Source organism: Colobus angolensis, unplaced genomic scaffold, assembly GCF_000951035.1.
Source record: "Colobus angolensis palliatus isolate OR3802 unplaced genomic scaffold, Cang.pa_1.0 Scaffold208, whole genome shotgun sequence".
In the NCBI taxonomy this organism is placed as follows: Eukaryota; Metazoa; Chordata; class Mammalia; order Primates; family Cercopithecidae; genus Colobus; species Colobus angolensis.
In genome coordinates this window covers 1,905,288-1,932,618 of record NW_012115244.1, presented here as the reverse complement: position 1 = coordinate 1,932,618, position 27,331 = coordinate 1,905,288, and the positions used below count along the sequence as shown (strand labels likewise).

The 27,331-nt window shown below is 49.7% G+C and overlaps 1 protein-coding gene across 1 annotated transcript in view; it reads left to right on the top strand.

Moving 5' to 3' along the window:
* Positions 1-27,331, top strand: part of LOC105512021 — a 98,075-nt gene that overhangs the window by 42,469 nt on the left and 28,275 nt on the right. The window contains 6 exon segments of the mRNA XM_011942273.1: positions 15,558-15,686; positions 16,604-16,649; positions 17,181-17,275; positions 24,363-24,509; positions 24,778-24,782; positions 26,693-26,893. Of these exon segments, the coding sequence (XP_011797663.1) occupies positions 15,558-15,686; positions 16,604-16,649; positions 17,181-17,275; positions 24,363-24,509; positions 24,778-24,782; positions 26,693-26,893 (623 nt within the window).

The following is a 27,331-nucleotide window of genomic DNA, read 5'->3' as shown; positions in this document are numbered from 1 at the left end:
GGAGGAGGAGGAGGAGGAAGGGGAAGGGAATAAGATGAAAGGATGAAGGAAGAAGAACAACAGGAAGGAGAAGTAGAAGAAGAGAAGGTAGAAGAAGAAGGAGAAGGAGGAAGTCATCAACAAGTCAACATCCATCAGCACTTGAAGTCTCCTTATGCCCTTGTGTACCCCACCCTCTCCTGCCATCTTTATCCCCAGGAAAAAATATGCTTTTTGTCACTATAGGTTTGTATGATAAGTCTGTAACCATATATAAATGAAATCATAGATTATTTTCTTCCTGTTTTCTTTATTTAGCATGACTGCTTTGATGCATCTGTGTTGTAGAGTGCATGGATAATTGGTTTCTTTTCATTGCTAAAAAGTATTTAATTAAATGGATACACAATGATTAGTTTGTCCATTCATTGAGAAGGGCATTCGCAATGTTTCTGGTTTTGCCTCTCTCGTGTAAAGCTGCTATGAACATTTACATATAAGTCTTGTGTGAGCATGTCCTTCAATTTATCTTGGGTAAATATCTAGGAGTAATATGGCTGTATCATATAGTAGGTATATAATTAACTTCCCAAGAAACTGACATACTATTTTCCAATGGGGTTGTACAATTTTGCATTCCCACCAGTGGTGGATGAATGTACCAGTTGTTCCGTGTCCTTGCCAACACTTGATATGGTCAGCCTTTTAAATGTTAACCTTTCTAGTGGGTGTGTAGCAGTGTGTCATGGTGGTTTTAATTTGCATTTCTCTATTGACTAATGATGTTTAGCCTCTTTTCCAGTGCATAATTACCATTTGTTTATCTTCTTTAATAAAATGTCTGCTAATTATTTCATTCATTTATTTTAGTTGTGTTGTTTGCATTACTGAGTTGTAGAAGTCCTTTGTATATAATTCAAGTCCTTTGTTACCTACATAAATTTGAAATAATTTTTCTCAGTCTGTGGCTTGCCTTTTCATTTTCATAGTATTGTTATTCAAAGAGCAAACTAAACTTTTGATGGAGTCAAATTTACTGCTATTTTATTTAATAATATGTCTTATGGTATTGCATTTAATATGTACTTGACTAACCCAAAGTTATTAAGATTTGTCTTCAAAAAGTTGTATAGTTTTTTTACCTTCACACTTAAATCTATTCTGGGAGGTAAGGGTGGGTGCCTATTTCTTGCACGTGTATGGCCAGTTGTTCCAGCATCAATTTTTGATGACTCTTCTTACCCTAAAGACCTACCTTGGCACCTATGCCGAAAATGAGTTGGGCCCAAGTGGGTCTGTTTCTGGACTCTTGTGTGCCTTTGATTTTTATTCAGAACTTTGTTTCAGTAGACCCTTCTCTGGAATGCTGCAGCTTCATAGTCAGTCCTGAAATTAGGTAGTATAAATCCTCTAACTTTGTTTCTTTTTCAAAATTACCTTGACTATTTCCTTGCATTTCCATGTAAACTTCAGAATCAGCCAGGCAATTTCTCAAACTATGGTGATGTTTACTGAGATGGTGTAGACCGGGTAGATCCTTTTGGTGGGCAGCTGTCTTAACAATAATGAGTCTTCTGAGGCTTGGACACAATGCATCTCTCTATTTGTAACTTCCGAAAGTTCAGCACACTTTGTCATTTCCGCGTACTTTTGGTGCATCATTTATCAAATGTGTCCTTAGTACTTGATATGTTTAATGCTATTTTAAATGTTATTGTTTTTCCATGTTAATTTCTGAGTCCCCTTTGTTAACATATAGAAACACATTTGATACAATATACAATAATGTAATTGTTAACGTATAGAAATGCAATACATTGGCATTTGATCCAGCAATTTGTTAAATCCACTTAGTAATTCTCATGTTTTTATAGATTCTTTAGGAATTTCCCATGTAGGTTATCATGTAGTCTGAGGATAACATCATTTACTTATTCTTTTCCAATCTACATGCCTTTTTTTTCCCTTTTCTTGCCAGATTGAACTGGCTAGAACTTCAAGTACAAAGTTAAAAAGACGTGGTGAAACCAGATGTCTTTGCTTGCTCCCAATCACAAGGAAAAAACATTTTGGTATTTCATCATTAAATGTGATGTTAGCTGGCTTTTACTGTGTATGCTCTTTATAAATTTGGAGAAGTTTCATACTATTTCTAGTTTGTTTAGAGTCTTTTTTTGTGAATGACTGTTGGATTTTGTTAAGTGAATTTACTGCATCTTCTGAAAAGATCATATTTTCCTTTATTTTTTAGCTGGCTCATATGATGGACTGTAGTGATTGCTTTTCAAATGTTGAGGCAATCTTGTAGTCTTGAGATAAGTTCTACTAAAGTTGTGGGTTATTCTTTCTCTGTTCTTTCAACTGTGTTTCTTCCTTCCCCATAAGAAAATGTCACACACACACACACACACACACAAAACAAAAAAACACACAAAAACCATGGTGTATTAGTCTGTTTTCATGCTGCTGATAAAGGCATACCTGAGACTGGGTAGTTTCACAAAGAAAAAGAGGTTTAATGGACTCACAGTTCCACGTGGCTAGGGAGGCCTCACAGTCATGGCAGAAGGTGAAAGGCATGTCTTACATGGCAGCAGGCAAGAGAGACAATGAGAACCAGGCAAAAAGGGAAACCCCTTATAAAACTTATCTCCCACAGGGCCCCTCCTACAACACGTGGGAATTATGGGAGCTACATTCGGGTGGGGACACAGTCAAACCATATCACCTGGTTTTTCTTTCCATTTTAAAAATATGAGTGTGTGTGTGTGTAGCCATTTTCTCTTTCTGATATTGGTAATTTATATTTTTTTCTTTGTTTGGTAGTCTGGCTGGAAACATGAGTTTTACTGAAATTTTCCAAGAACCCAAGATACCATGTAAGTTGTGTATTTCACTGACTATGGTTTGGTTTGTCCCCACCAGAATTCACATTGAAATTTATTTATCAATGTGGTGCTGTTGGGAGGCAGAACTTAGCAGAAGGTGTTTGAGTCCTAGAGTGCATCCCTCACAAATAGATAATGCCCTCCTGTGAGGGTTAGTGAGCTCTACTCTCTCAGGACTGAATTAGTTCCTGGGAGAGTGGGCTGTTAAGAGGAGTCTGGATTCCTTGGTTTTGCTCTCTTGCTTCCTCTTTTGCATGGGGTCTCTTTGCACACGTTGACTCCCCTTCTGCTTTCTGCCAGAGTAGAAGCAGCCTGAGCCCTCCCCAGATGCAGATGCGCAACCTTGAACTTTACAGCCACTAGAATCTTGAACCAAATAAACCTCTTTTCTTTATAAACTACCCAGTCTCAGGTATTCTCTTATAGCAACACTAAATGGATGAATACACCACTCATAAGTACTTACCCCAAATAAACTAAAGCATATGTCTAAAGACACATACACAAAGGTTCGTAGCAACTTTATCTATTATAGCCAAATCCAGAAAAAGCCCAGATTTCTTCAATACATGAGTGTTTAAGCAAACTGTAGTACATCTCATACCATGAAGTCTGCTCAGTAATTAAAAATGAACAACTATTGATACATGTAACAACCTGAACAAATCACCAGAAAATTATCCAGAGTGAAAAAAAGTCTAATCACACAAGATTGCACATTGTGTGGTTGCATTTACATATCAGTTTTGAAAAGACAGAAGGAAGGAAGTGAAGAGCACATTTGTGGTTGCCAAGAGCTAGAGAGAGAGTTGGGGAGAGAGGGAAGTGGGCGTTCCAATAACAGGCCAATACAAGGAATCTCTATAATGATGGAAATACTCAGTATCTGGCCTGTATCAAAGTCAGCATCCAGGTGGTGATAAAATACTCTTGCTTTGCAAAAATGTTACCACAGGGGGAAACTTCCTAAGGACTAAATGGGGGCTCTATTATTTCACACAACTGCATATGAATCTACAATTATTTCAAATAAAATTTTCAATTTAAAATGTCATTCAACTTCCCTTTACCTCTATAATATTTTATTGCTGGTTATCCAGATAAACTTTATATTCAACTCTTTTAACTCTAGCAACAATAATAACAACAACAACAACAAAAAATGTGGCTAGAAAACCACAGTCATTTAAATCATTACTCCTCTTTATAAAATGCATTATTTTTCTCTGCCTACATACAAGATATTTTTGGTCTTGTCATATTATCCCACAAGTTCTTGGGATTTGCCTATATTTTCCAATCTTTTTATCTTTCTGAGGTTCAGAATAAATAATTTCCATTGATATATTTTTAAGCCAATTTCTCTTTCTACTCTCACCGCTATTGTAGTATGGACTCCATGCTGTGAACTTTTTCTAAATATCGGTTATTGAAGACCTTAGTTCTAAAATTTATGCTTGATTCTTCTTTAGATATTCTATTTCTTTGCTGATACATGCACTTTCTATTTGTTTCAAGAGTGTTCACCTTACTTCTTAAAGCATGATTATAAAGGCTGCTTTGAAGTCTTTGTCTTACAATTCCAACAACTGGTTCTTGGGCTTAGTTTCTCCTCAATTTTTTCCTTGTTAGGTAGGTTGGTTTGTTTTGTTTTCCTGGTGCTTTGTATGCCACAGGATTTTTGGATTGTATTACGGACATTTTCAACATTACCTTACGAGACTCTGGGCATTTTACGGCCTAAGAAGAATGGTGATTTTTTTTTCGTTTGTTTTTTAATGAGAAACCAATGAGATTATGTTCAAGCCTTAAGTTTCAATCTGCCTTCCATGGATTGTAGTTCTAACATCAGCTTAGTTTTGAGTTTTTGTATGCTGTTCAGATCAATCCCACATGCATGCCCAGTATGGGGCCTGGACAGTGGTTTGCCTCACTCATCACTCTGTTCTCAAAGGCTATGGTTTGCTTTTCAGGTCAGACCTGCACATGCACAGCTTAGAGGTGAGGTTCAGATTTTATGCACAACCAACTTTATGTGCTCACCCTCTCACTCTGCCTTCTCTCCATCATCTCACCAACACCTTTCAACTCACTGCAGCTTCCCTTCCTGGTCCCGGACATAAAGTCAGGACTTCAGCATCCTGGCTGCACCATGCACTTGCTGTGACTACTTCTTCCTCTGTGCCAAAGCACCAGGAGGATGGAAAAGGAAAAAAACAGTGGGGAGTCAGCAAGTGCTCATGGTTGAGGGACTCAGCTCCTCCAACCAGAGAGAAAAGCCCAAAGCTCTCTCTTGGGGTCACAGGTGCCTGATGGACTGCCTTCCATCTCCATGCTGCCACAGTCTCCTCCACTATATGGCCCAATGGCTGCACATTAAGATGAGGAAGAAAGACAAAGAGTGGGGTTTCCTCCCACACTGTCTGATACTCAGATGTCCCCTTTCCCACTCCTCAGAGCAGAAGGTGACAGATCCTTTTGGAGTTTCTTCTCTTTGTAATCAGTGTGCATTTACAGTCATGGACCCCCTTTGCCTTGAAGCCAGGTGATACTAGAAGAAAAAAAAAGGTAAACTCTCTAGCAGTTTGGTAGAACATTGAATTCTGGCCTTTTTCACCAGTCCACATGCTACCGTCTACTTTGCAGACTCTCTGATACTACTCTGAGCACTCAAGATGTGCCGTTGTGTGAGACACAGGGTGCAGCATGTTCTCTCCATCTTGCCTGGAACCCTGTCCAGAGAGGTGCAGGTTGAATTTCCATTTCTGTTCTCATGAGAATGGTTGAACATCATTTCTCATTTTTAGTGGTTATTTGCATTTATCTTCTGTGTTCATAGCTCCAGTTCATTTTTCTAAGTGTATTCAATCTTTTTCTTCATTATTTACAAAGAATTTCTGCCTATTAAGGACAATTAATCATAATCTATAATAAGTCATATATATGCCCAGTTCATTATGCATCATTTTACTTTACTGATGGTATTTTTGCCCTGCAAAGGTGTTTTCATTTTTTGATAATTCTCCACATTTCAGCCAAACGCATCATGTTTTTCCAGTACTTATTGTTTGGGTTTTTTTTACATTTATCAAATTGGAATTCATCCTTATATATGGTGTGGGAAGTGGCCCTAATATTATCTTTTCATGTGATTACCGAGTCACTGAGTACTGTTCATAAAATATTTCTTCTGCTATTAGAAATGTTGTCCTTTATTGCATACTAACCTTTTATATGTAATTGTGTCTATTTCTGGATTTTCTATTTTCTGTCATTAGTCTCTCTTTTCATGTACTGACACCTTACTGTTATAATTATAGAGGACTTATGTGATTTTTTAAATATGTGACAAGTTAGCCTTCCACTCACTGCACCTTTATTTAAAGCTTTTCTCTAGCTACCTTGCTTGTTTTTCTAATGAACTTTGTCATCAGTTTGCCTGCCTCTATAAATAACAACAATAAGAATACGAAAGACAAAAACGGATACAATTTTATGGGAACTTAAGAAAAAACTGGTATATATGTAATTGAGATTTTTTTTAATCCCAAGATAATATATCTCTATTTTAGTTTATTTTGGGGATTTTAAAATTATTTTAAAAGTCTAATTCATGTGAAATTAACTGATTTAGTCTAGCTTACAGTGGCAGTGGCTGGAGAAACAAGATAGCTCAGCCCCTGGTGAGATTCTTGCTCTTAGCAGAGAAGTGGCACAAAACATGGACCTGGTGTCACGCAGACCTTCTTTGAACCTCTGGATTGCTGCCCACCAGCTGTGCTGCTCTGGGCAAGTTTCTTAAGCTCTCTGTGCCCCGAGGCCCTCATCCAGAGAGCGGGGCTCACATGCCTCATGTTTTCATTGTCATGCTCCAGTCGTGAGCCTTTTAAAGTTCCATTTTCAAAGCAGATACACATTTTGGGAAGAACAGTCAAGAGATGGAGTTCTTTTCCTTCACAGCAGAAAATTTATTCTACCTCCATAACAAACGTTAGAAAGAACAGACACAATTTTAAGTTGGAATTTGATGTTCTATTATTTAGAGACTTATTTCTGAAGGAGAAAGTGCATGCATTTACATAATTGGATTCTTATCTGGAGGGAAAGGAAGCTTCCAAAACTTTTGAGGTTTGCTTACCATTAATAAACACTTTCCTTTCCCAGTATTTCCAGTAATGACTTCACCAAAGTATGGCCCAGAAAGATATTACAACCTATTTCTCCTGTCATTTCCATCTGTTCACTCCCAGATGGTTCCCCTACATGCAGTTCAGAATGGAAAAGTGCCGAAATAATTCTGGGCTTTATTTAGAATACTTTTAAAATATTTTCATTAACGATAACTTAAAGGAAAACCCTGCACATTTTCATTCGGTGAGTATCTATCAATTGCCAGCATGGCATATATTCCTGAGCCAGGTGCAGGGGAGGGGTCCTTGTCTTAAAGAGAATGCAAAGTCTTCCTGCTGGCCTCTGGATGTTCACATTTTGGTGGTTAAGACAGAGCTGTTTCATAACCACGTGGCTGGGTCACTCGTCTGTTTTTTTTTTTTTTCAATCATTCACTTGCTATTCTTTCATTGTGTCATGTGTCAGCTGCACACATTTGTGGGAAGCCATGCAGGCCAGGGCGCCTGTGCCCAGCGTTCAGTGTCGGCTGTGTTTAAGACAGTCACCTTCACAGATGTTCACAGCAGATCTGTGAGCGGAGATGATAACGCCTTGTGAGGGCTCCCTGGGGCTCGCCTGGGGGAGTGGGCGGGGTGAGGCGAGTCTGTGAGTGTGAGGAGGGCCTCATTAAACAGCTGACACACGGGCCTCAGGGCCAGCTCTGCCATTCAGACCAACAAGAGTGCTGGGCTGTGCTTGATCCGTCTTCCACATCCATTGACGCATCGTCAACAAACATCTACCGGGGGCACCTTGTCCCAGTCCTCATGCAGACCTGAGGAGGGGCAGGACACCAGTACCCCATGCACCTGATGACAAGGGACAAAGGCCATGCCGTTGGGTGTTGGTCTGCAGGAGCTCGGCGGAGGCAGGACGCTCTGGCAGACACGGTGGAGAGGGTGGCAGACAGGGGAGCCTTGGCCCCTCTGGCTTTGCCCCTCCTGGCCTTCGATGTCTGGCAGAGCATCTGGCTGAGATGAACTCCCAGCTTCTCTCCATGAAAGCTCTTTGAGGCATTCTGTGAATAGTCACATATATATAAACATTGGAGATGTAATAATTGCTTTGAAATAGGGATGCTTCATCAACATTTCAGCCAAAATATGGAGAGACACATTTGGACTTGCATCAGGCAGGTGCGCCTTGGGATGGGAGCACACACACCTGCCACCGCAGGCAGCTCTTCTGCTCCCTTATCCACCATGGAGGGCGCTGTGGCCCTCGGGGAAGGCAGTGGCTCTCCCACCCTGTGGGCCTGGGATTGGGTGCCGGCTCCACTCCTTCCCTGCAGATGACCAGACCTCACAGCCCATGTCCTAGTTAAGAAAAAGGCCAAAGGTCAATCATAGCCCAAGGCCTTGAGTTGGGAAAATTCAATGAACAGATATGAGAAGACCAGAACTCTTGCAGAGGAGAGGTCCTTAAAGACGCCACCGCTGGCTCTGTTGAAAGCTGTCAATCAACCATTCTCCAGCTCTGTTTGACACCATCAGGGAACTCTGACACTTGAGACTCAAGAAGGTTGTGAGGTATGTGTGAGTGGGCAGTGTGCATGTGTGTTCGTGCCTGCATGTGTGTGTGTGTGTGCTTGTGTGAATGGGCAGTGTGCGTGTGTGTTCGTGCCTGCATGTGTGTGTATGCTCCTGTGAATGGGCAGTGTGCATGTATATTCATGCCTGCATGTGTGTGGTTGTGCTCGCGTCGATGGGCAGTGTGCATGTGTGTTCATGCCTGCGTGTGTGTGTGTGCTCATGCATGTGTGTTGCAGGTGCGTGTCTGTGTGTGCCTATACACATGTGCATGCTTGTGCATGTGTGTGTAGTTATGGTGCTGTGTGGGTGGGGAAAGACAGAGTATTCTTTTGATGTCTTTAAGCTGAGAGGTGATGGGATTTGAGAACTGGCTCTCCCTAGGCCCCGGGAGCCCACTCAGCCCACGTGCATCCACCAGTCCCCCTGTGCGTCTGCTGCAGTTCTGATGTGGTCTCGTCAGTCACTTTACCTGATGTCAAAACTCAGAAATGTCACTTCTCATTGTTAGAAAATGAAGATGAGCTCAGAAGAAGCTCTCCAGCCTATGGAATACTCTGGGGAGGATGGGCCAACAGCATCTTTAATGGGTGTAATGGAATCTGCAGCTCTTTGCAAAGAAATGGGAAGAAATGAGGGTCCTTTGCTGAGTGTAGTTGCACCTCCCTGTCCCAGGATATCCTGGCTGCAGCTAACAGCAGAACATGTCTGCAACTAGAAATGCCAGACCAGAACTGCAGGTGGGAGGAGAGCAGCAGACGCCTGTCCCAGAACAACTTCCAGCAGAGGTAGTGCAGTTTCCGTGCTGGAAGCAAGTGTGTGTGTGTGTGTGCGTGCATGTGTGTGTTTGCATGAATGTGTGCATGTGTGTGTGTTCATGTGTGCATGTGATTATGTGCATGGGTGTGCGTGTGTGTGTGCATGTGATTCTGTGTGTGGGTGTGCATGTGTGTGTGTGTGTGCATGTGATTGTGTGTGTGCATGTGATTCTGTGTGTGGGTGTGCATGTGTGTGTGTGCATGTGATTGTGTGTGCACATGTGATTCTGTGTGTGGGTATGCATGTGTGTGTGTGTGCATGTGATTGTGTGTGTGCGTGTGTGTGCATGCATGATTTTGTGAGACTGTGCAGGAGAGAGAGAGAGAGAGCCCTGCCGTGTTTACCTTTTGTCTCAGCGAGGTACACATCCTGGCCTATGAATCCTGTGCAGACCCACCAGTTGGATTTGAAGTTCCACAGGCAGGTGTCCTCTGCGCTGCCTGAGCTGGGGGCTGTGCTCACCCACCTGAGTCATAACAGAGAAGGGCCCACGACCCCTGTGCTCATGTCGCCCCTGTTCCAGGGCTGGGGAGCGGCACTGGCTGCATGGTGCCTGCTCCTCTGGGAGGCTATTCTCTTGCTAGGAGAAGGTCCAAGTGCAAACACAACCAGCCCCGGCCGCCATGCCCTCCAGTCACTTGCTGGCCTCTGTTCAAGTTCCCAATTGTGCTGGAGGGACAGAGAGCTGCCTTTCTGTGAAAATGGCCCATGGCTGCCTGCAGGGTCCTGGCTCTTTCCATCGTGGTTGGAAGGGAAATGACCGTGGCAGGAAGTCGTTCAGCACCATCTCTGCAGTGGGGAAGCCAGGCCAGGCAGGCAGGGTTCCAGGAGCCCAGCAGCCCAGGAGGCCACACTGGGGTCAAGGGCAGCTTGGCCACTGGGCAGCATGGGGAGCCAGGCAGGCTCTTCCTGTCCACTTCTGTCATCTGCAAAGCAGACAGCAGTGGGCCGGGGATGACCCCTGTACGTCAACCATGAGGGGACTGTGAGTGCAGCGTGAATGTCCTCAAATCCTAGAACCCTAGATAGAGCAGATGGGGTGTGGGCAGCTCTCACCCTTCTCTTAGGAGTCTCCCAGCAAAACCACAGAGGAGCTCTGGCCAACACATCCCCTCTGACTCCTGCATCTCAGTAAGGAGGGCTTGGAGGGAAGCCAGCCTTCCCCGCAAGGGGAGAGAGGCCTTGCAGCCCAGAGGACAGCCGCTCCTTCCTCGGGGCCCCTGTGGCCCGGCCGACCTCAGCCTCAGGACGCAGTGTCCTCTCTGCTGCTCTGGGTAGTTGCGGCAACTGTATTCAGGGCCTAGATTTCTGCAGAGCTCCCACATTCCTGGATGTGAGATGCCGGTAGATGTGCTGGGGAAGTGGGGAAGCAGGAGCCCGGGAGAGCCAGAGTGACACCATTTTAAAATCAACTCCACCTTTAAACTAGCAAGGCACATTCCTTGCCGGTCACCACCCGTGGTCCTAAGACGTCTACAGCGAAGGAAGCAGCTTGCTGATGGCTGTGAGGACAAACTACTCTAACAACAGAAAGTCCAGATGTCCAATACCTGTAACAATATATGCTTTCAAGATACAGCTATGCTTTGATGTACTTACACACTAGAATGTCAAGGAAAGTTTCCTTAAATCAATACAATAATACCTTTTGTCACGCTGTCTGCCCGTGTGCCCATAGGCACAGCCTAGTTTAGTCTTTACGTAGACAAGACCCCTAGGAAAAAAAAACCAAAAAACTTAAAACAGAGATGGGGCATTCTTCCACTGGCTGTCTTAGCACACCCTCCTCTGAAGTGGAGCAGCTTTCAGGGAACCCTCTCCTCTCACTGCACTCTGCAACTTGCCTTGAATTTCTTCCTATGCAAGATCCAAGACCCTCTCTTGGGGCCTGGATCAAGATCCCTTTTCTGCCAGCAGGTGCCACTTGCCTTGTGCCTGGCATAAACTCCGCAAATGGTGGCTGCAAGTTTAAATAAATGCCTCCTGTCATCGGGAAATGCCTCCTCCTTCTGGCGCTGTGGTCCTCTCTGGTGCTTTCTTGGCAGGGTCCCCAACCTTTTTGGCTCCAGGGATCAGTTTCCTGGTAGACAATTTTTCCATGGACGGAAGTAGGAGGGATGGTGGACAGAAGTAGGAAGGATGATGGTTCTGGAATGAAGCTGTTCCACCTCAGACTCAGATCATCAGACATTACATTCTCATAAGGAGCACACAACTTAGATCCTTTTTATTTTATTTATTCTTTTTGAGATGGAGTTTTGCTCTTGTGGTTCAGGCTGGAGTGTGATGGTATGGTCTCAGCCCACTGCAAACTCTGCCTTCCGGGCTCAAGCGATTCTTCTGCCTCAGTCCCCTGTGTAGCTGGGATTACAGGCACGTGCCACCACGCCTGGGTAATTTTCGTATTTTTAGTAGAGATGGGGTTTTGCCATGTGGGCCAGGCTGGTCTTGAACTCCTGACCTCAGGTCACCTGCCCGCTTCGGCCTCTCAGAGTGCTGGGATGACAGGCGTGAGCCACGGCACCCGGCCAGGTCCTTCGCATGTGTAATTCACTGTAGGGTTCCTGCTCCTGTGAGAATCTAATGCCGAGGCTGATCTGACAGGAGGCAGAGCTCAGGCAGTAATAGTTGCCTGCTACTCACCTCCCACGACATGGCTGGTACCGACCGTGGCCCAGGGGTTGGGAACCCCTGGTTTGAAGGATCCAGGAGAAGGGAGGCTCCCAGGAAAAGGAAGCTGCAGCCCTGGGCAGATGACCTGGGACCTGAGTTGGGGGACAGGCTGCCAGGCCCCATGTCTGCAGCGATCAGTCCCTTCTGGGCTGTAGGATGCTCCTGGCAGAGATGGATGACCTTGGACAGGACCCAGGTTACGCTGTGCCCATGAGTTTCCTGGGGATGCCACGACCAAGTACAACAGACTGGGGTGGGCACAGGCAGGTGTGAAATCCATTCTCTCCCTGTCCTGGGGCCTGAAGCCTGAGACCGGGGGGGCTGCGCTCTCTGCAGGGGCTCCAAGGAGAACCCTTCCTGCCCCCTCGCTCTTCGCGTTGGCTGCGACCCTTGGCACCAACCTCTCTACCTCCATCTTCACTGACCCTCACCTGCCTTCCCCGTGTCTCCTCTGTGTCCACACCTCTTCTAAAGACACCAGTCATTGGATTTAGGGCACATCTGAATAATCCAGGATGATCTCACCTCAAGATCCATAACTTGATTACATCTGCAAAGACCGTTGTTCCAAGGAAGGCACAGTCCCAGGTTCCTGTTCTGGAGGCCCCCATTCAGCCCATTACACAGCTTGTGAACTGTGCTAGGAGTGAGTCAGGTCTGCCTTCCCAGTCTCCCCTGCTTCCTTCTCTGGAAATGGGCATGAACTGCGTGCCAGGCCAGCTTGCAGGCTTGCAGGGAGGGTGGGTGGATTCGCATCTGGTTGCCAGCAACCCCCAGCAAAAGGGACTGGTGAATGCCTGGACTGTGGGTCATTTCCAGATGCTTTTGTACTCCATCCTGTGTACCCCGTCCTGCTTGGAATGTCCCTTGTCCCCAGCAAGATTTGGGGTTCAGTTAGGAGCGACATTTGTGCTAGGAGTGTTGCTGGCTCCTCAGGATAGGCTCCTGGGCATAAAAAGGAGAGCACTGCCAGCTGGGCCACCTTGTTCCCCGCCACAGACAGTCAGCTGGGCCGTCTTGTTCCCAGCCACAGAGTCAGCTGGGCCGCCTTCTTTCCCGCTACAGAGAGTCAGCTGGGCCTGGCACCTGGAAGGGGGGCTTTGAACAAGTGCGTGTGCCCCGAGACTTGCCTAAGTTGAGGTACCAAAATGGCTCCTCCCTCCCAGGACCCAGAGTGTGGCCCGTTCAGGCCTTTCCTGAAAAGAACAGTTACCCCCGTGATCCCTGTCCACTGCCTGTCCACGCCGTGAGTTAGGTTGGAAAGAAGTAAGGAAGAAATGACTCAAACTAAGTATGCAACATTAGCATAAGATGCTTTGCATATTTTACAATCTTGTTTTCAAAGAACGATTTCAAGCGCATCTCTAATTTACTGTCTGAAAGCGTCCCAAGCGCGGCCCGCCGACTCTGGCTGCAGAACGTTTTATTGCTTCTTGCTCTGGCTGCTGTCCTGGGATTCCTACAATTGCATTATGTACTAAGAATGTTGTTTCTGCACCGGTAAGCTTATCGCTCTTTTCTGACTGGAGTAGTCTGGAGGTTTGAGAGCTCCCAGTCCAGGCTGAGGAGGATCTAGTGGCTCAGGGTAGAGAGGGGGCCAGAGCTCAAGACCTCTGCCTGGCATGGGCCTCAGTGCATTGTGCACAGGGACCTTCTTGTGTGAGTGTGGACTTAGAAAGGCTCTCCCTCCCTGAATGCTCAGACCAGCATCTCATAAACTGGGTTAGCATGAAGTCAGGGGAATGGGAGATCATTTTCAGTCTCTCCTCAGAGACCCAAAGGAGACCGTACTCACTTGGGTGCACACCTTGGCATAACTGGCTTGGCACATCCCCATCGGAGCCCGGAGTCCAGGCACACCTGGGCAGAACAAGCTTGGCGGGTCCCCATCAGAGTCTGCAGTCAGGAGTCCAGGCCTGCCACCAGGGCAGGAGGCAGTGGGAGTTGACCGGTTGGGAGTTGCTCACTCACCTGAGGTCCTGGGACCCTGAGGCTGGGCTGCTTTTCCCAGCCTTTGGGAGTCTTTTACCCTTGTGGAGGAGCTTCTGGATTCCAAAGGCTTTGGTGAACATCATCTTCCTGTGGTGCGTCTGCAACTGAGCTTAGAAATTGTTAGGGAGGCTTCTTAGAATCTCCCAGTGAATTCTGCAGGCTCTGAAGGGCAGCCTTCAGCGTGAGGGCCTCTGCTGGCAGACGGTGGGGTGCAGGCAGTGCGCAGGGGACAGCCGAGCCCTCCCAGGGGACAGCCTGAGTTGGTCAGGCTGGAGTTGCCCAGATAGGGAGAGGCTGGCGGGGCTGCTGCTGTCTTCCACCTTGCCCCGAGGGCTGAGCAATGGGCATTTTCTATGATGAGGAGGATGCTCTGCAGGGACTCGGCACGGGGGGACGTGTTGTGCCAATCTCGGCCGATTGTCGGCTCGCGTTCGGCTGTGTCCTGCCGGGTCGCTGAGGCTCTTACTTGTGTCCTTCTCTGAGTTCCACAGAGGATGGGGAAGTACACAGGGCTCAGAGACCCAGACACAGCTGGGGGCGTTGGCTTTCTCGGGGTGCCCTTCCTCCCCCGGGGCCTGCCGCACTGGAGCACAAACAGGTGCTCCCACTGCCTCTCACTGGATAGTCACAGAGAAGCCCTTTGCTATGGAACCGCCAGCCTATTAGCTGTGCACACTGCAGACCCAGAGCATGTAGGATATGCACACAAACGTGCACACGCACACTTGCACACGAGTCAAGAGGGAAAGGGTCCGAAGCAGGTTGTCCAGAATGTGGGTGGATGTTCATGGAAGAACAAACACACAGCCCCAGACATGCCGGGCGCTCATTGCCTAAGAGAGGGCGGGTGCCGGCCCGGGGAGCCTGTGGCTCAGCACAGCATGCAGGTGGGGAGGAGGGTGAACCGGTCAGCCTGCTGGCCTCTGCTGGCTTCTCCTTGACCTCACCTGGGTTAATGTGGACCTTAGGCCTGGGTGCATCCTTTCCACACTTGACCCCAGAGTCCCCAATAACTTAGTGAGCGGTCCTGGAACAAAGAAGCCAGACCCATTATCTTCCTGCTACTCAAGGCCTAGCACCTTCCTCCTGCTACTCAAGGCCTAGCACCTTCCTCCCAGGAGAAACCCACCTGGTTCCCACCCAGGCAGCCTCCTCTCCCTGTCCCTCCCGTCCTCCTGTAGCCCCAGGCATCTCTGGTCCTCAGTGTGCCTTCTGGCCTTTGCATTTGCTGTTCTTTCCTGGGATTCTTCTCTGCCTGGCTCTAGGGCTCCCTCCTTCTTCCCCACGTCTTATGGAATGCTACTTTCCTCAGAGACCCCTGGACTCCTCATCCACCGTTCAGCCTCACTCCTCCCTTACTTCCCGCCCCGCCTGGTTTTTTGCTTCTCTCCTTGCCTTCCCCACTCATAGTCAGCGGATGCTCATTTTGAGGTGAACCTTGTTTATGTCTGTCCAATGCAAGCCCCTGGGGGCAAGGCTCGTGTCTCTGTCCCTGCTGCATTCCCAGGAGGCAGCCACCGTCAGGATGGTCTGGTGTCTGCCCTGGAAGGAGGGAGGGAGCAAGGGGACGCGACGTCCTGGTGCTCAGACGCCGGTGCCCCAGAGGCTGGCTGCCTGTTGACAGCGCGGGTGCTCGGTACCAGTGCCTCTGGGTCTTGTGACTGTAGCCTCGGCCTTGGCCTTCCCTGACACAAAGCCCAGCCTGGCCCAGGGCAGACACATGCAGAGACCTGAGCATCTCTCTCAGCCCAGTGCCTGGGAGGGGTCGGTACAGGGAGCAGTCCCTGGACACCCAGGGTAGCTTCAAGGACCTGAATCTTATTAAAGAGCAGACAACACTGAAAACCAATTTGATGTCCATGAATGTTCACCCCCGCCCCTCCCGCCATGCATTTAACAGCCACTGACACTGCACCTTCCAAATCCGTTTTATTCTGGTTTGAACAGCTCCACTCCAAGGAAATGGCTTAATCGGATTCCTCCATTCCTCCCAGGCAGGCAACCCAGGGTGGTGTGTTTACTTCCCAGACTTGCTAGACTGTATGGAAACAGACAGCTTGTACCTGCGCCAATGTGGCGTCTGTATTTTGGGCAGGGATCGAACATAAATAGACTATTTTGAGGGTGCCTGGCCAGACTTTGCTTCCATCCCCAAATCCCAAGTGCCAAATCTTTCTGCGTGCAGTTAATTCTATAGTTAGTACTTGCCTCTCTCCTATGATGCTATTATTTAAAGCTTGATTTCTTTGGAGAAAAGGATGCTTAAAAATGCTGCCCAGCTGGGCTGGGTACCCGCCCCATGTGCCTGGCATCATATGACCTATTTTCTAGGTGGAATTTGTTGCTGGGAACCGTGGCCCCACGGAGGAGAGCTATCATTTCAGGAGGGCCTGGAATGACTGTTTGTACTTGTTGACTCACTAATGTTTGCCAGAACCTTGAGAAGTAACTTTTTAAAAAGCAGATGTAAACACTGCAATTTCAGAGAAGCAAATGGCCCACATGGAAATGGCTGTGAAACAGAATTTCAGTCTGCCTCCTCTGTTTCCACAGGACTTAAGTCTCACCCATTTAACTACATTGTCTCCGAGAAGCAGATGTGGGCTCTTTACTGAACGTTTGGTTTGCAATTCTGTTGAAGTGATACCTTGCTTCCTTATTTCTGAATATGATAATAAATAATAATAATTATTATTATTTTGAGATCGAGTCTCACTCTGTGGCCCAGACTGGAGTGCAGTGGTGCAATCTTGGCTCAAGGCAATTTCCGCCTCCCAGGTTCAAGCGATTCCCCTGCCTCAGCCTCCCAAGTAGCTGGGACTACAGGTGTGCATCACCACGCCCAGCTAAGTTTTGTATTTTTAGTAGAGATAGGGTTTCACCATGTTGGCCAGGATGGTCTCACTCTCTTGACCCAGTGATCCGTCCACCTCGGCCTCCCAAAGTGCTTGGTCAAGGTGTGAGCCACCGCCCTTGACCAATAATAAATTATTAATTGATGCACACAGTGAGCTGTGAGGTTGTCAGTCATCCTGAGGGTTCCCTTCTGCCATCGCCGCTGTGAAGAGCCGCGGGTGGTTTGCAGAAGAACGACCCTGTGCAGGTGATGGTGTCAGCTCCTGCTGCACAGGCCGCCCAGGGCGCTCAGAAGGGACAGACCCGCGGTGCTGGGAGTGGACGGCGACTGTGCTGAGGAGGCTGGAGCCACGGCTGCCACAGAGGAAGGTGAGTATGAGCATGGACGCTCACGGGATGCATCACCTCCAGCAGCGGCCCTAATGCTAAATCTGGGTCTCCTTCAGACAGATGAAATACAGTTTCATTGGAACACGGCCACGCCCACGTGTTCAATGATTGGGGCTTTGCACGCAGCACAGCAGCAGCTGAGGAATAACAGAGACCGTGTGTCCCTATCGCCTGAATTATTTCCAATCTTTCCCCAGCTATAGACAGGTCTGACCTTTACAGAATATCCGTGACTATCCCCTACCATTTACCCCACTATAAAACAAGTTCGCTGACTCCTGGTTTCCACGGAAACTCCAGGAATTCCACATTGGCCTTTCTTGGGTCCTCAGCTGCGGAGGCTGCCCCTGGCCATCAGTCACTGAGTGGAAGTCGAGTTGACCACATGAGTTAAGAGACTAAAGAGTAGAACACATTTTTATGTGGGAAATGGCCTGTTTCCCTTGCACCAGAAGCAAGAACACACTTCCAGAAGGTTCTGTCGGGCCTCAGGCAAGGCTGCTGACCCCAGCAGGCATAGGGCAGTGCGCTCCTCTCCATTGAGTCAAGATAAGCACAGAGCCTGGCTTCTGAGCCTGCCAGGAAGGCCCGTCTAACCCCCTCTGAGGGGCAGCTGCCCTCTGGCACCTCCCCACCACACCATGCTCCTCCCAGAGCTCCCAGCACAGAAGGTGCAGGGGCTGCCCAGGGGGTGTGTTCAGAAGACACCCAGCCAGGCAGCCAGAAGGAGGGATCCCCATCGGGTTCAGCACCTCCAGAGCCAACTCTGGTGTCTGGGTCAGTGCCAGGGTCACCATCTGAGGCCAACCCCGGCCATCCTCTCCTCACGGACTGTTGGGCCAGTTTCCACCATCTACTGCCCTCACAGCATGCACTTCCCCACTCCTGAAGCAGAGAGCTGGCACTGAACACCCATCCCAAGTCTGCGGGGTGAAGGAATGTGGGGCCTCAGTGAACACAGGTCCACCCTCTGAGCAGCCTCACCCATGAGCAGGTGGTCACACAAGTCAGAGCCTGGGCTGGGCACAGGGGCTCATTCCTGTAATCCCAACACTGTGGGAGGCCAAGGCCAGCAGATCACCTGAGGTCAGGAGTTTGAGACCAGTCTGGCCAACGTATAGTGAAACCCCATATGTGCTAAAAAAAAAATGCAAAAATTAGCTGGGTGTGGTAGCCTGTAGTCCCAGCTACTTGGGAAGCTGAGGCAGGAGAATTGCTTGAACCCGGGAAGCAGAGGTTGCAGTGAGCCAAGATCACGCCACTGGACTCCAGCTTGGGTGACAGAGCAAGACTCCATCTCTCAAAACAAAACAAAAAAAACAAAAAAGCAAATCAGAGGCCAGCAGGGAGAGGGAGACCACCCGGATGGTGCCGGCACCATCACCGATGGTGATGGCGCTCAGCACCCAGTAGCTACCCCGTGCACGGGATAGAGGCAAGACTTCACCAAAGAGGCTCCTGAGGACCCTGGGTTCACTGCCAAGGTGCCAGCCTAGCGCAGAGACCATCTGTCTCCAGGCCCCGGCCACCCCTCACCACCAACCTGGCTTTGCTGCTGACAGGTGAGTCTGGGGCCCTTCTCTGCCAGCTGGGACCCGAGTTCAAAGCAGAAAATGACCAGCACTCCCAGGTGACCTATGTGGGCCTCACATGCACCCAGCGGGTCTCTCAGTGACACCAGGGCTCCCAACATTTGGTCCCCATCTGCCACCAGGAGCCTCGAGCCTTGGCCTGGGGGCCAGGGAATTCTGCCACACCCTTATTTATTTGTAAACCCCACTTTGAATTGGACTTTCAGGAACATTCAGGAAGGGACTCAGACATCTCTGTTGTTTAATTATTTCATTTTGTTTGATTTTATTCACAAAATAATTAGCCTACTAAGGATCTAATTATTGCTAAGGCATGCATTACGGAGATCAGCCCCAGGCAGTTGCGGGAGATGTGCAAACATGTTGCCTCTGGCCTCAGTCTCGGCTGCAATAACATTTTGAAATCAGTTATTTTCGTTTAATAAAGCGGCGCCTGATTCACCCAGGTCCACAGCGGGCCAGGCATTGTTTGCACTTTGCTGCGTTTTCAGGGCTCTGGCTTTCTTTGAAAGACAACAGTGTTTCCAATGGAAAGTTGACTCAGAAAACAATGACTCCCAACTCAAGGTCAAAGCTCTTCTCTAATCCAAAGTAAACAGAGTAATTCCTTTATCTGAGGCTCCCAGAGATTAAGGCAGAATCATTCCTTTCCCGTTTATTAAAGGCGCGAGATCCGCGTGTCGTGGCAGATACCAGGTCTCAGGGAAGCCTAATTAGAGAGATGAACCGATACATGGAATGGTTTATAATTTATCTAATCATGAAGGCAACTTTGCTCCAGGCTCGGTGTTCACAGGGAGAGATTTCTATCTAGAATGTGCTCAGAGGATCCAGGAAACGAAGCCACCCTTGGCTCACTTTTCTTGGCCTATTGCTTCAGGAAGTTTCTGTAGCCAAGAGGGCTGGGCAGGCCTCAGTGAGACCATTCCTGCTTCCACCCAGGCCTGAAGGTGCCCCCTGGGCAAATGACCTCCGCGCCCCGGTTTTCACACACGGGGATTCTCCCAAAGCACTTCCTGCCAGTCCTGCTCGGCCTCTTTCTAGACACCCCACTGTTGCCTGCTGGTATGGGGGAGGTGCGGGGGCGGGGAAGCCCTGGGCTCAGGCCCACATCTCCAGGGCAGGAGCCGCAAGGATAGGACCCTATATCCTGGAGAAAGCCGTTGGTTAACGGAGTGCTGCTGTGGGCTCTGGGTCAAAGCACGGTCACCTGATTGAAATGGGGAGAGTTCCCTTGTCCCTTTCACAGGACGTGCATTGGAGGAGTGGCTCGATTCTTCAGGCCCCGCTGCTCAGACCTCTAGGGGAGCAGACAGACGGGCAGGCTGTGGGGCTCCTGACCCCACCGCCGTGTCTGGGGGTGGATGTTTCCAGCTCCTGAAGCCCCTGTGAGCCTGTGTTCCAGGGCGCTCGGTTAGTTTTGCCATCTATAGGCTTGAGTTAACCCCTCCACCTTGTCTCAAGGACAGAGGCCTTTCTACATCCCGGGTTCTTGCCTTGGTGTATCGGAAGAGTCTGATCACACCTGGGCTTGGAGAATGGGTACAAGGTTCAACTGAGTGGAAGGAGTTCTCAACAGATGGGGGAGCCAGAAGGGGATGGAGTGGGAAGGTTTTCCCCTGGAATCAGGCTGCTGGGCACCCCAGGCTCTCCTCTGACTGCCCTGGCCAAACTCTGCCTCCTTCTGCCCATTGGTGGCCTCCCGGTGCTTGTCAGTGTGCTCCTCTTGAGGTCTGGCCACCTGTGTGTCTGCCTGCGAGGGTCTCCAGGTTTTCATAGGCACAGGATGGGGGCGTAGCAGGCCAGGGTGGTCTTGGGAAATGCAGTATTTGGGCAGGAAAACAGACATGTGTGTCCTCATCTAGGTCCCTGGGCACAGGCCCTGGGGTGGAGCCCTAGCCAGGGACCACGATCTTCCCCCTTCCATATTATGGAAAGGGACCACGCCCTTCCCTTCCCAGCACTTCTGTCTCACTATGTCCCCGGCACACCCAGACCCTCCTGCCAGCGACACCATGTCCACAGGCCCTGGGATGCATTTGTTTTTAATGAGGACGTGCTGTTCAGAGCTACAGGAATTTCGGAGAGAAAGCAGGGTGTGCAAGGGCCTCAGAATTGTCCCAGGGTCATCCTGGAAGGAGACCCCTCAGACCTCTAAGACCCCGGATGTGTGCTCAGCTGTGCCCAACTGCAGTGCTCTGGGACCACCCTCTAGCTCCCCATGGGAAGTGCAGACCCTGGGCCGGCCCAAGCCCCACCGGAATAGGGTGTCGGGGCAGGGAGAGGTCAGTGTCTGCAAGAAGAACATGCCCCACCCCAGTGCCTCAGGCCTCCCTCCACCCCCTGGACAGCCTTGGTTGGAGTCCTGCCCCCAGGGTGGAGTCCTGCCCCCAGCTGCCTTGGGACAATTAACTACAACTTGAGTTCCTGGATTTGGAGGCTGGCTTTGGGGGAGGGGGAACATTCACTCTGTCCTGAAAGAGGATAACACAACCCCCACCCTGTGTGTGGTGAGCACAGCTGTGCACTTGTTGAAGGTGGAAACATCTTTTCCCTTGAGAAGAAAAATTACTTTGATAGACCTATTTCTACAATCTGTCAATGCATAAAATCCTTTTCATTTCGTGGGTAAAAAGCCAGAGCTGCCGAAAAATCTATCGGTCTGTGGAAATCTAAAGTCTGTGGAAGGAGGAGCTGTCAAGGGTCACCTTTCTGGAGCACTAGGGTGGGGATCTCAGGGCAGGGGAGGGACACACTGACCACTGACCGGCATCCTCGATGTCCACAGCCTCAAGGTGTAGCTCTCATTCAAGGCCCAGAGGCCTGAGAGGCAGCAACAGCTGCAATTTAGGAGCTGATTCGTGTGTGGGGTTCCGAGGGAGGCTATCAATGGGATTAGAGGTAGTGACTTTTACCAGGATGGGGAAAGGCCGGCCCAGGGTTGCCCTGCGGACATGTGTGTTGAGGCATAAATGAGCCTCGCTCCCTGTGCTGATGGACTCTGAGCCTTCCTCAGTGGGGTTGGCTTTATCCCTGAGCCTCAAGGTGGTGTCAGCCATAGAGTGATGTTCGGTGGTGGACGTGCACAGCCACGCCGCTCCCTTCTTGGATGACACCCATGCGGTTATGCACAAAAGCAGAACCCAGGGTGAGAGCACAGACCCCAAAGGCCCACTGCCCTGGGCAAGCCAAAACTCTCTGTGCCTCAGTTTCCCCATGTGATAATCCTGGAACCTGCTCCATGGTTTGACCTTGACGATTAAATGAGCCAGTGTCTGCTGCACGGGGAGAGGCTGAGACGTGCCATTAAATGTGCGTGTGTCGATAGTAACATGCTTTGCATGGCCATTTGGGCTGCGTGCGTACAGAGATGTATTGGTATTTATGTACATACTTGTAAAGATGCGGCAATTTGAGAATCAAAGAGAATAACTACAATTAATTAAAGCACATTAGATATGTTAAGAATGGGAGTTCATAATGGCCTTCCTAAAACATAGGTCAGTTTAAGAAAAACTAAAGAATCAACTGATTTTTCAGAAAACTGGTAAGAGGAAAGGATCCCACAGGTATCAGTGTTTCCTGTGAAGAATGCACCAGGGCACCCAGATGGCTGGTGAAGGGAGTGTCTTCTTCATAGGATAACGATAGCTAACGAATCAAGAAAAGGTGGCGGAACCAGAATGTCAGCATTTCCAATCCCTAATGAAAAAGCAAATAGACCCAGGCCATGACCAACAAGAGCTAAGAGGGTGCTTTAGATAGAAGAATCTGGTGAGCCGCTGACCAACGTCTTTATTCATATTCCTCCCATATGGGTTATGAAATGTGCACATGCATATGTAATAAGATAATATATAGTGTTGATATATTTATATATTCTATAAACTTGAAAATAATGCTAACTATTTATCTGAGTTTAAACCAATACTGGGTTGCCCCAACTCCCACTGCTTTACAGAAAGTTTTGAAATTGAGGTCACGGATCAGTCTTATCATCAGGAAAGCGTTCTGCCTTCCCGTTATGCTGTGGTTCAGGAGGAAAGCCTGGCCTAGGACACATTCTTGACCACAAAGTGGGCCCCCATCCACCCACCCCCTCAGGCAGCAGGTCCCTGGGGACAGACGGGAACCCCAAGCCACAGGTGTGGAGTAGGGACAAAGCTGGGCCCAGTACAAGTGCCTGTCGAGCCCCATGCTGGGCCTTGCTCAGGCTTCACTAATTGTTCTCTTTTTCTTTATGGCTAAAATGCAACAGCTGTGTATTGTTATGCACTTGTGTGGCCTCTTAGGTTCCCTTCCTGGAAGCAAACCCTAAGGTTAGGAACTGGGGTGCACTAGCCTCAGCCTCCTTCCTCACCCACACGCAGGCCCCTGGGACCACCCTGCCTTCACAGAGGACACCAGGCTCTGTGCACGGCTCTGGGCCTTGAGGTGTTCATGGAACAAAACCCAACAGATGTCCCTTCCAGGCAGGATGTGCAGCTCACACCCATTAAACAAGAGCTGCCTGACACGTCCCAGATAATACGGAGCTTCTTACACCCAGCAGTTAAGGGAAGGTGGGGTCACGGTATTTTCAGAGTGAGGGTATAACCATTAAACATGCACAAGTTATTGTTTAAAATTCACTTAAAATTGTTCCTCTGCGTGAAGTTAAACTATCAGAATCAGGCATATTGTGATCCTTGTGTTTCCTTTTGCTTCCAGTGTTCAGGATTTGTTACAATGTTGCACAGCACAAGCGCGCCTCTTGTACACCCAGCACTTTGCACTGCAGTGGCTGGTTCGGTGTTCACTACAACATGCATGTACCCTAGGTGCTTTAAAAAATTACTGTAAATTGGCTGGGTGCAGAGGTTCCCACCTGTAATCCCAGCATTTTGGGTGGATGACTTGAGGTCGGGAGTTCGAGACCAGCCTGGCCAACATAGTGAAACGGCGTGTGCCTGTAATCCCAGCTACTTGGAGGCTGAGGCATGAGACTTGCTTGAATCCAGGAGGCAAAGTTTGCAGTGAGACTCTGGCAAGACTCCAACTAAAAAAAAAAGTGTTTATATATAATATATATATTATATATACAATATATAATGTATATAATATATATAAAAAACTAAATTGACAAATCATGGTTGTCTACATTTATGGGTTATAAAATGATGTTATGATTTATGAACAAAATGTGGAATAATTAAAACAAGCTAATTAACATAGCCATCACTTTAAACGCTTATCATTGTTTCGTCATTTTTATCATTGGGAGGCTTTCTCTACTCCAACCTCCCTGCTTTGCCTGGCCAGGGGCACAGAACAAGCACATCCCTTGCGCTCAGCAGCCCCACAAGGAACCTTCTCCTTCCCACTTCCCACAGCTAGCATGGAGCACAGGGTCCCCCACAGCCCGCTGTTCTCTGCCCGCTCTGCAGGGCCACCATGGATGTGAGGTCTCTGTGAAGATGGTGCCTGCATTGCAGGTCCCCAGCAGCCACACAACGAACGCCGGCTGGAGCTTGGACTTGAGGAGGACAGGGCTTCTCCCGCGAGAAATGGAAACTGTCCCCACGGCTGCCAGTTGACCTTCTCCTGCTGGAAGGAGCCCCGTGGCCTCTGCTGTCTGCACGGTGTGGCCTGAAGAGCCGTCCACCCCAGGAGCTGCCACTGGCCCTTCAGGAGGTGAGACTGGGCACATCACTCGGTGATAAGGCAGGTCACGCTGGTGAGAAAGAGGCTTTGCTATGTTGGGCTGTGCCCTCTGGTCAGTGGCAGAGCAAATGCATCCACAGAGACAGGCTCGTCTTCCTCCGGTCTCTGGAGAACTCCAACACCCAGTTGTCTCTGCTGGCAGCCCCAGGCTCACCCACTAATCCACTGACTCTACTCTCCACCCAGGGAAGGTGAGTCCCTCTGCTCTGTGGGATCCATTTCCAGGGCGACCAGGAGCATGACCTTCCACAGCACAGGACAGGTGCAGCCAGGCACGCTGGCCTGACTGCTGGAGTGTTGGGGAGAAGACCTGGGGTACATGCAGCATCTTGGTTCTCCTGGCTTCAGCCGCCTGGTGACAGCCCCTGCCTAGGACTCGGTGTGTCCTCCTGTCAGTGGGTGAGGTGGGGGGCCCAGTTCCTTGGATCCTTAGAGAATCATCAACCCCTCGGGGGAGGTCGGCTGGACCCCATCAGGGCAGCTGTGAGCAAGGAAGACTCACAGGCATCCTGCCTCCGAGGTCCTTCCTCAGTGGCGCAAGGAGGTGCATTGATGGTGGAAGTTGTGGCGCCAACCAAATATTTACCGCGGCCTGTGCTTGAAGAGACCTACACCAGCTCCCTCCTAGTGACTGACACCTCCCCGGAGGCGCAAAATGGAGACATCCTCTTCTTTCTGTGTGTGCAAACAGCAAGAAGGCCAGGCGGGCAGACGGCTCGGGAGAACAGATGCCCCGCTTGGCACCTCATTTGGCAGCCTGTGGTCTCCCAGGCTCTGAGCCTGTCCGGGCTGTGGGGAGCGCAGACAGTGGAAGCTGGGAGGGGCCTCCCAAAGACCTCACCGCCAGGGATTCTCTGTCTCTGCCAGCAGCGCCCTGCACGGTTCCTGAGCACCACGGGGTGGTAGAACATCCAGGCCAGAGGAAGGGGCCCCTGCTCCCGACCCCCACGATATAGCAGCAGAGGCCCCGCCCTACCCCACACTCATGCTGCATAGCTGAGAAGGGTTCAAACACGCTGACGTGACCCAGCCTGGAGTGAGAGGCTGTGCAGGTGCTCCTGGAATCCTTGCAGGGAGCCGGACTCCACTGCCCTCGGCCGGGCCCTGGCTCTGCCACTCTGTTCCTGCGTTACAGATCTGGCAAACCCTCCTGAGTCTGGCCACTGGATGGTGCAAAGCTTAGAGGGAAACACAGCGAAGGGCTTTGGCCTGGTTCCCTGCAGCCACAGCCTTGGTGTGGAGAGAGAAGAGGGGAGGAGAGGAGCCCCGGAGGGCCAGAGTCTGTGCCAGGCAGAGTGGGCACCGTGGGCTCTGTCCTGGTAAGGGTTATGCTGCAGGGTGGCTGGGGAAAAGCTGAGCTAGGTCCCAGGTGAAAGGGTCCTGGGGTGGCTCCCACAAGCCCTTGCTGGACTCTCCAAGAGGAAGAGAAGAGAACAGAAGTGCCCTCCCGGGCCATTTCCACCTTTGGGTGCTTCTCTCACGGTTCCACCTGCAGGTCAGCCTCTCCCCATCAGTAGGTGATGGGACCCTCTAATGTTACTGATGAGTAGGGAGGCGGCCCCTGAGGACTGCTACTTTCCACAAGCTCACACACAGACCCTACTGCACCCCAAGCCTGGGCAGCCCTTGTTTCCTACCCTCCCCAGCCGTCAGTGTGGAAAGGCAGGTGAGGAGAGCTGGCCATGAGGGCTGAAGCAGCCTCTGAATCACTGTGGAAGGCTCCACGTGGGTGCAGCTTTCCTGCTTGGTAGGGGTGTGCTGCAGAGAAGTGTGAGGACGGGGTAGACACATGAGGGGAGAGGTTTGGAAGGAAAGGGGCCCGGCCACCTGCCAGCTCTCCTGGTGAGTCTCTGCTGTGTGAGGGTCCAGGATTTTATGCCCCAAGTTGTTAGGGGAGCAGCCTCCAGCTCTACCTTCGGCCACAGTCCCCTCTGCCATGGGCTGGGTTTGCCATGTGCCATGTGCCAGAAGGAGAGGTAGCTGACCCGAGCGGAGCCCTCTCAAGGGACAGGAGGCAGCACCCAGGAGAGGACAGTGGGTGAGCAGCCTCCCAGAGCTCAGCTCAGGTTCTCACTGAAAAGTCCACCAAATCCTTGTGCAGGAGCCTGGAGGCAATGTGATGGTGAGAAGGGCTGTGGTGCCAGGAAACACGGGGTGGAAATGGAACCGGAACGACCAAGGAGACTCCAGGCACTACCTTGGCAACAGCCAAGGAGAGGAATCCTGGATCCCGGGTCTGAGCCGGAAGTTGCTCCTCTGCCTGGTTCCAGATGAGTTCAAAGCCGGACCCAGCACCCAGCTGGTGTGTGTGAATCTCGGCTGGTCGTCACCCTCAGGGCTGACCTTAACTGAGGACCAGTGTCTGAGCGCGTTTCTGAGTGTGGGCCTAGGTGTCCTTTGATTGTCTCCTCAAGTCCTAGTTAAAGAATCTCACTGGGGCTGGCTGGAGCCAGCTTCCTAGACACGTGGGTTCCAGCAGGCAGCCCTGTCTTGGGGCTCAGGCAGCTGGGCAGGTCTTTCTGGCCGACAGATCACCTGTGTGGCACCTGCATCTGTGGCCAGCCACACACTCCAGGCTTCAATGTATGCAGGTAAATTTGGGAGTCTGTGCTTGCACGTTAGTGATATTGGAGTTTAAATTACTTGAAATAGCACAACTGAAACAGACTCCTGATGCATTGCTCTGGTGGGGTTCAGGAAGCTCACAGAAAGCATGGCTGCACCATCACCATCACCACCA